At 40.4% G+C, this 9,656-nt stretch overlaps 1 protein-coding gene across 1 annotated transcript in view; it reads left to right on the plus strand.

The window, feature by feature from the left end:
- Nucleotides 1-9,656, plus strand: part of LOC129161843 (oocyte zinc finger protein XlCOF6-like) — an 86,182-nt gene that overhangs the window by 40,755 nt on the left and 35,771 nt on the right. The window contains exon 4 of the mRNA XM_070548209.1: nucleotides 910-1,413. Coding sequence (XP_070404310.1) covers nucleotides 910-1,413 — 504 coding nt within the window. The remainder of the gene's footprint in view (nucleotides 1-909; nucleotides 1,414-9,656) is intronic.

Consider the following 9,656-nt stretch of genomic DNA (forward strand, 5'->3'; position numbering starts at 1 on the left):
CAACATGCCTCCATCTAAATAGGATAGGTTATCCAGAGTTATCTCTGTAGTTATGCTGCTATAGGCTTAGACTGCTGGAGGATACACTGACCACTTTCTACACTCTACTACTTTCTTCTACTATCTGCTCTTTAACTGTATTACTTTCTGCAATTTCAGCTGTTAACTTTATTTTCTCTCTAAGTGTTTTTCTCCCCAGAAGAAGCTACAACGACGTTCTGCTGAGCTGTGGTGGCCTCATTGAGGGGGCCAACGTCTAACACACTGCTGCTAACCACTTAAACATTCTCCCTCTCCTGATAATAACTTTTTGCTTTCCTTGACATTGGACGTGTTACTGCTAGTTTACCTCTTTAATCATAGATCCACTAGGATAAATACAATAAAGTTTATCTCACCAAATAGAATATTTACTAAGACATCACAATAGAACTGTAGACACATTATTGTGTGTGTGTGTGTGTGTGTGTGTGTGTGTGTGTGTGTGTGTGTGTGTGTGTGTGTGTGTGTGTGTGTGTGTGTGTGTGTGTGTGTGTGTGTGTGCGTGCGTGCGTGCGTGCGTGCGTGCGTGTGTGCTCTGTCTTCTCCATCCCCAGTGAGTCGTGGAGGATGGCTGCTTATACTGAGCCAGGATTCTCTGGAGGTTTCTTCCTGTTAAAAGGGAGTTTTCCTCTCCACTGTCGCTGCATGCTTGCTTAGTATGATGATTGCTGTATAGTCACTGACACTAGTCAGTGACTTGATGCAATTTGCTGGGTTCCTTATATAGGAAACATTATTCCTGATTGGCTTAATGAACTGTGAATTGGAATGTTTATTATGTGAAGTGCCTTGAGACGACTCTTGTCGCTATATAAATAAACTTGAATTGCACTGAATTGTAACATCATGTGTCTGTGTTTCCTACAGATGTTCCACAGCTGGCGCTGGTTAAAGAAGAAGCTCCTGAAGAACAGAGTGCTGGTGTGGACCAGCAGGACCCAGAACACCTCCACATAAAGGAGGAACAGGAGGAGCTCTGGACCAGTCTGGAGGGAGAGCACCTCTGTTTGAAGGAGGAGACTGAAGCTGTCGGGTTTCCTGTTACTGCTGTTTCTATAAAGAGTGAGGATGATGAAGAGAAACCTCTGGTCTCACAGCTTCATCAGCAGCAAATAGAAGACAGAGATGTTCCAACCAGCAGCTCAGCTGACCAGATGGCAGCAGAAACTGGTGGAGGAGCAGGAACTAGCAGGAACCCAGATCTGAACCCTCATGAACAAACATCTGATTCTTCAGAGACTGAAGTTAGTGGAGATGATGAAGATGGTGATGATGATGGTGTGAATCTGGACTCTGAGCTGTCAGACTCTGGGTCTGAAACTGGAGATGAAGATGATGACTGGAATGAGAGCAGGTCTTCTGAGTCAGATGGTAAGTCTGTCAACAAGTTCTTCACAAGTGGTCTCTCCAGAGACACGTGAGGGAGACAAGTCATCCAGCAATAAGGTCTTCAGGCTGTTTGGTTCATAAGAAATGTGTTAGAGTGAAGCAACATGTAGACTCGTGCAGGAAAGTCCAGAAGAAACCTAAATCATTTAGTCATGATGAGTGTGGAGAAAGGTTTACTACAAATGTAAATAAACAAATCACATGAGAGTCCACACATAGCAGCTGCTGTTCCAGAGTATGGGCCAGCCTCATCCCACCCATACTCTGCTTCTGGCCGCTAACAAGATGGCGCCTGTGTTTGGAATAGCCACAGGTCCGTTTCCACATTCCCGCCTGGCCACGGGGCAGCGCTGTGTCTCCGTCCATGTTTCCTCGGGTCTGTTTATCCTGGTTCTTCAGTGGTTTCCCTTCCTGTTCCCTCCATGAGTGGACTTTACACACCGTGGATCTGACCTGCTAACTCCAGCTGTTTCTGCTTCTGGCAGGATCCTGGTGTAGGTACCCAGGAGTCCAGATGCTGCAGGATGAAGTGTAGAGCCATGCTGATGGTGTAACGTGATGGAAGTGGTTACTTTTACTGAATGATCAATAAGATGTGATATTCCATCTAATTATAAATGATCAATCTTATTGGTCTTTGAATATTTGATTTAATACGACCTTAGGAACACACACTTCATATTAATTCAGACAGAGTCAAGAATATAGTTTATAAAAATTAGTTTAATTCTATATTTCTAAACTAATGATTACATGACTGTTAGGGATTTTATCAATAACCCAATACCTGCAGCTGGAGAGAGAGGAGAGACAACAAGCAGACAAGTCACCAAACTGCAATCAGGGGCAGAAGCTCAAGGCAACTGCCCCGAGTTTCTGCTCTCAGAGTTTATTTATAACAAAGATAAGACTGTGTGTGTGTGTGTGTGTGTGTGTGTGTGTGTGTGTGTGTGTGTGTGTGTGTGTGTGTGCTTTCAGGCATAGAATAATACATTCAGTTAATAATAAACATAACATTTCCATAACATAATCCCTCCTGTTTATCGTAAAGAACAACGGGAGGGGGACATTGTAGTTGTCACCTTTTTCCACACCCCGAGTTTGCAGGTATGTTACCACCAGCGTAATTAGCAGTCTTACTGTATTTACGCTTATCCTTAGCCAGCAGTTTCAGGTAGGATTTAATGTCGCCCGCTCTGGCCCCAGGTAAACATTTGACTATGGTTGCTGGAGTCTCTGCCACGTTTCTGACTATGGAGCTGCCAATTACCAGAGTTGGGTTGTCAGTGGGTGCATCACTGAGTGACCCCAGCAGGGTCTAAAAAATCCTGTCACAATCTATTTTTATCTGTCAATGTTTTTTTTTTTTTTTTTTTTAACATTATGTTTATTGAAGTTTATAATACAGAACACTCAAGAATAATAGTACAGTTAACATGGGATTTATATTAAAGAACATAGTCCTCAAAATAAACAACTATATATAAAAAAAAACAAAAAAAAAACCAACAGTAATAAACAACAAAAGAAAGAAAAGGGGAAAAAAAAAATATATATATATATATAATCAGCACCAAGTATCACTTTCCAGATTAATTCACTTCATAATGTCTCAGAAACTCAATTAGAGGTAACCATATTTCTTCAAAATATGCCCCCTTTCCCCTGACAATATAAGTAAGTCGTTCCAATGCAATACATGATGCCATCTCCTTGACCCACATATGGCTTGAGGGTACATCCATTTTCTTCCAATACAAAGATATTAAGCGCCTCGCTTGCAGGAGTCCAAAATCAATTAACTTTATCTGTCTGATGCTAAAGTCACAGTTCTTTGGATATATACCCAACACACACAATTTTGCTTCAACAGGTATACTTGCTCCAACAATCTTCGATAAATTTTGCGTGATTGATACCCAGTACTGTTGTAATTTTGGACAGCTCCATACACAGTGAAGCAGAGTGCCCTTCCCATCTAAACATTTACTGCAGCTATCTGGAATGACAGGTGACCAGCGATTCAGTTTGACTGGGGTTATGTAAGTTCTCATCAACCACTTATATTGTAGAAGTTTCATCCTCGTATTAATTGATTGTCTTTGGGCTTTTAAACATGCAGTTTCCCAGTCCACCTCCTGTATCTCCTCTTGGATGTCAGCTCTCCATGCGTCCAACTTGTCAATGGCAGATTCCTTATCATGTGTTAATAGAGCTGTATAATCTGAGGAGATATGACCTCTACCCACTGGCATTTGAAGTATAACATTCTCCAAGTGTGATAATGGTGGCTCAGAAACAATCTGTTTATATTTTGACATAATGAAATGTTTAACTTGTAAATATTTAAAAAAATGTTTTTTGGGGATGCCGTATATTCGGCATAGCTGATCAAATGTAAGAAAACTGCCATCCTTATAAAGATCTGCCACCTTCTGTACACCTTTATCTGCCCAGATTTTGAAACCCCCATCCGCTCTTCCTGCTTTAAAACATATGTTGCCCCAAATAGGTGTGAAACGAGAGATAGAAGACTTATCTCCCATATACTGATGGGCCTTATACCAAATATCTATTGTGTTTTTTAAAAAGGGGTTATTTGTCATTTTTTTAAAATTGTTTAAGCTTGCAGAATATAAATACAAATTCAACTGAAGATTTGTTACTGATGTTTGCTCAATTTGTAACCAGGCCGGGGGTGTCTCAGTGGAAAAGTAAAACATGGCTGAGCGCAGTTGTGCAGCCCAGTAATACAGTCTAAGATTAGGGAATTGTAATCCCCCTCTGTCATACGGCAGGTACAACAAGCGAAGTCTTAGTCTAGGTTTTTTGTTATTCCAAATAAATCTATTAAAGATACCATTTAGCTTATCAAAGAATTCTTTTGGAAGAGGCAGAGGAAGTGACTGGAAGAGATATAAAAATTTTGGCAATATATTCATTTTAATCATGTTAATACGGCCAATCACTGATATGGGCATTGTCATCCATTTATTTAAAGATTCCTCCACTTCACTTATCAGTGGATCATAGTTTGTTGCTACAATGGTATCAATGTTCGGGGTGATTTTAACTCCAAGATACACAAATCCTTCTTTTGCATTAATAAACGGGGTCTGCATAATAGGATTTAGCCTTTCATCCTTATTCAGAAATAGAATTGAGGATTTTGAATCATTTATGTTATAGCCAGAGAATTGTCCGAATACCTCCATTTGTTGAATTAATTTGGGTATACTAATGGACAGCCTAGTCATAAACACTATCAAGTCATCAGCATACAGAGCCAATCTATGCTCCTGATCTCCTAACTGGACACCAAATATATCAGTTCTCATTCTAATTGTCATCGCCAGGGGTTCTATAGCTAAGATAAATAGCATTGGAGATAATGGGCACCCCTGGCGAGTGGAACGCTCCAGTGTGATGGGGTTAGAAACTATGTTATTTGTTAAAACATTAGCTTTAGGATTTGTATACAAAAGTTTAACCCATCTGAGAAAATTGTTTCCTAATCCATATCTTGGGAGAACAGTAAATAAATATGACCACTCTATTCTATCAAAAGCTTGACGAGCGTCAAGTGATAATAATGCTGTATCTTTAGCATCAAATTTCTCGTGAATTATATTTAGAACCCTTCTTATATTGTGAAACCCTTGACGTTTTGGCACAAAGCCATTTTGATCGTTATGAACTAAATGTGATATATAGGGGTCTAATCTTCTTGCTAAAACTTTACAAAGTATTTTAGTATCAACACTCATCAAACTTATTGGTCTATATGATGAACGCTCTGCAGGGGGTTTACCAGGTTTCAGTATCAAAGTAATCATTGCCTGCCTCAGAGTGGGTGGGAGAGCCCCATTTTGATACGCTTCTTCATACATGTTAAAAAGTGGAATTAATAATTTGTCTTGGAAAGTTTTATAAAATTCAATCGGGAAGCCATCTGGCCCAGGCGTTTTACCACTGTTAATGCTTTTGATAGCTTGAGATATTTCCTCAATAGTTAGACGTCTGTCTAATTCCTGCTTTGTGTTTTCTGTTAGCGTCTGAAACTGAAGTTGATCTAAGAATATGTCCTGTTCTTCTGAGGTTTGAGCGCATTCTGATTTATACAATTTTTCATAAAATTCTCTAAAGCTGTCATTAATTTCCAATGGATCTACCGTTACATTCCCTGAGGAGGTCTTTATACTATTAATTGCTCTTTCACTCTGCATTTTCTTAATTCTCCATGCCAAAAGTCTACCTGCTTTCTCTCCTTGGTCATAGTAAGATTGCTTCAGCCACATTAGACTTTTTGCTGCTGCATCAGATGATAATTTATTATATTCAGTTCTCAAACTTAGCAACTCACTTTGTTTTGTTGAGTCATCGCTAACGTTTAATTCTAATTCCAAAGATTTAATCCGTTTATCCAGGGTTTCCATTCGCTTTCTTTGCTGTTTATTCTTTGTACTCGTAAAGCTAAGAATTTCACCTCTAATATATGCTTTGAATCCTTCCCATCTCACTGAGGCAGAGGTTTGATCTGTGTTTAACTCAAAGTAGTTTTCTATATTCACCTCTATAAATTTAACAAATTCCGGATTTTGCAGCCATTTTGTCTGAAGACGCCAGTGGGGGGGGGGGGGTTATGAATAAACTTTCCTAGATGGATACTCAATGAGACAGCCGCATGATCACTGATCACTATGCTATCATACTGACACTGTTTGATCCTTGATAAAAGTTCCCTTGAGACAAGAAAGTAATCTATACGCGAGCGGGATTTATGTATACTTGAATGACAGGAGAATTCTATTTTATCAGGATTTAGTTCCCTCCACACTTCTACCAAATTGATATCTAATATAAATTGATTTATTAGTCGTCTGGTTTGCGCTTTATATGCATCTGAGCCTGTTGAGCGATCTATACTCGGATTAAGAGTACAGTTAAAGTCTCCACCAATTCTATACAGTCCTTGCAAAGCAGATATAGTAAGAAACAGATCTTCAAAAAATTTGGGCTTATTTTCGTTTGGGCCATAGAGACTCACCAAGTTTAAAGTAATAGAAAGGATGGTACCCTGAGTGATTATATATTTACCAGCAGGGTCTTTTATTATTTTCATCAGTTGGAATGGTATGCTTCTATGAATCAAAATAATTACACCTCTCGCATAATTATTATATGATGCATGGATCACCTGACCAGGCCATCTGTTCCTCACAGACTTTAATTCACAGTCTGTCAAATGTGTTTCTTGAAGAAAAACTATTTTTGATTTCAATTGCTTGATCCTGCTTAGAGTCTGCTTCAGTTTGATTAATTTCCTGAGACCCCTGACATTCCAACTAGTAACTTTTATATCAGAGAGATTACAGGTATATGGTTGGTCCATACTTGGAAGTTTTGTTCTGTAATATTAAGATAACAACACGTGATGCTGGTGTCGAGTAAACGAAAATAACAAGTGAACTTTGAACAAAATAAAATAGAGAAGAGAAAATAAAATAAAAAATAAATAAATAATAAAAAAAAAAAAAAAAAAAAACTGGGATTGACCCATAACACAAGTCCCCCCCCCTCCCTTATTCAGAATAGTAAACTAGGGGCTGTGCTATTCCACTACTAAGGGGGAATAGCTGAACTATGAGCACCCAACCCAGCGCAAGCAACAGTGGTGTCCGTCAACCATGCACACACCATATGCAAAGACATAAACATAACAAGCCCACATGTGTTAACATATCAGATCCACGGCCGTGTCCTTTTAGTGACTTACAGAATCCCTCTTGAAAAAATAAAAATTAGACCAAAGTAGATAACATTGTTGCAGTCAAGATGAATTTAACTGAGCGAAAGTACAGATTTCTTACAGCCCGTCTATCAGCTACGAGCAGTTGGTTTTGCAGTTCAAGGAGTGAAACACTCACCGCTACAGTTAGTCCTGTCCAGTGTGTCTATAGTGAAAATCCCTGGCCTCCTTTGGAGATGAAAACAGGTGGATCTTCCCATCGTGGAGGATCCTCATCTTGCATGGATTATATTGAAACCCGCGGAACATTCCTTTATCGGCGAACAACTTTCTGATCGCGTTGAACTCGGTTCGCTGCCGGATGGTCTCAGCTGAGAAATCCTCGGCAAAGAAGAGTGCGTTTCCATCGTGTTTGATGTTACTGTGTTTTGTGAAGCGGAAAACAAACTCCCGATCTTGGAAGTTCAGAAATCGGATGAGGACAGCTCTGTGTTGGTTTGGCTTTGGAGGTGCTAGGGTACGGTGAGCCCTCTCAATAATGAACGATCTGTCGGTCTCAAGCCAGCGCGGTAACATCTTCCTTATAAACTCCAACAGTGGTAGCTGACCCTCGGCGCCCTCCCGGAGGCCAATTAGCCGCAGGTTCTTCCTTCGGCCCCGGTTCTCCAGGTCGTCGGTCTTTGCCTCCAGGTAGGATATCCGTTTCATGGCCTTGCTGAGATCAGCCACGCTCTTTCCCATGAGCTCCTCCGCCGACATTATTCTGTTTTCAGCTTCCTCCAGTCGTGTAGCGTTTGCAGCAACATTTTGCTTTAACTCCGTCATGTTTTTCTCCAAAGCAGCAACTGACTTCGTCATTTCGCCCATACGGTTATCTATGCTGTCCAGTTTAGTTCCGAAAACACTGAACTCGGAGCGCAATGAGCGAAGTTCAGCTAACACCGTGCTAAGCTCACTCATGCTACTAACGCTAGCAGCTCCCTCGTCGTCGTCAGGCGTTGCCAAAGTATCGGTTTTAACTGGTTTTTGGGAACCACGTTTTCGGGTGAAAATATCACAGTCCTTGAGATTAGTCGTTTTTGACATTTTCCAATGACAGTTAAGTTTCTAGTTTTGGGTTGTTCTAAGTCTTTAGTGCAGGTTACACGGAGCAGCCACTTTATGCTGCCATCTTGGTCCACGGCTCCATAGCGCCCCCACCTTTCACCATCTGCCAATTTTTACTGCAGTTACGTTAATCACTTCAGACAAAAAGTTGGGTTGGGCATCGTTTGAATTTGAACGATTCCCCTGTTTCGATTCCAGTTCCTAACGATTCCTGATTCTTTCAAGGTCAAAAACATTACATTTTTCAAATGAGCCAACTAACCACAGGTCTTACTTGGACTTGAATTTTTATTCTATGAACAATAACATCACCTTTGTTTAGACTAAAACGTTTTCAAAAGAGAAACTAAAGAAAGACCGTCAGTGTGTTTATTTCTGACCATAACTCACAGCCTTCTACTCACAACCAATGTGAAGAAGCCTCTAGGATGAGAAGAAAAACGTCTTCAAGATAACCAGAAATGTCCAGCTGTTTTTATATTAAAGCTCAGGATGATCATGTCCAGGATGACAGAGAATCTTCACCTAATGCAGGAAATGTGAGCAGAAGTGGAAGAAATCTAGGTCACAGCCCTCATTTGAAGACGTGAGGTCTGCATGGTGTTCCTATCAAATGGCTGTAAAAAAGGCAAAATCCACGTTTTTATCTGATATTATTAGCTCTAATGAGCATAGCCTAAGAGTACTATTTTCTACCGTGGATGAGATTTGAAATCCTTCGTGTGCAGGTGGACTTAAAGTCTCCTCGACTACTGCTGAGAGGTTTCTGACATAATTTATAGGCAAAACTGAAACTATTCAAGCTCAAATTCCCCAGCAATTTAGTTTTATTGATGAAGAAATCTGTTTTGATTCAACTACTTTAAATTCTTTTGACTCTGTATCCCCAGATATGTTGGATGAAATTGTTGGAAGGATGAAACCATCCAGCTCTGCACTCGACATCATTCCATCCTCTATTGTTAAAAATGTTTGGCCAGCTATTTCAAATATGGTTCATAATGTAATCAACTCTAGTCTGCAGTGTGGGCAAGTTCCAAAGAGTCTGAAAGGAGCTGTAATCAAACCCCTTCTAAGGCTGGCCGATAACCGTATTTTCACGACCATAAGGCGCACCTAAAAGTCTTAAATTTTCTCCAAAATGTACACCGCGCCCTATGGTGCGGAGCACCTATTGTGTTGTTGTGAGAAGCGAACGTAGTAGAAGACTAGGGGCGTGGCGTGAACGTGAGCGAAGACAAACCTGTGGATCTGCCACATCGTCATCAACATCCTCGCTATTTGCCTCAGACTCCGCCTGTGAGTCTCCGTCCACTTCCTCTGCTTCCAGTTCAAAAAACAGCCGTACTATCTGAACTGCCTGGTGGAC

This window comes from Nothobranchius furzeri, chromosome 2, assembly GCF_043380555.1.
Source record: "Nothobranchius furzeri strain GRZ-AD chromosome 2, NfurGRZ-RIMD1, whole genome shotgun sequence".
Classification (NCBI taxonomy): domain Eukaryota; kingdom Metazoa; phylum Chordata; class Actinopteri; order Cyprinodontiformes; family Nothobranchiidae; genus Nothobranchius; species Nothobranchius furzeri.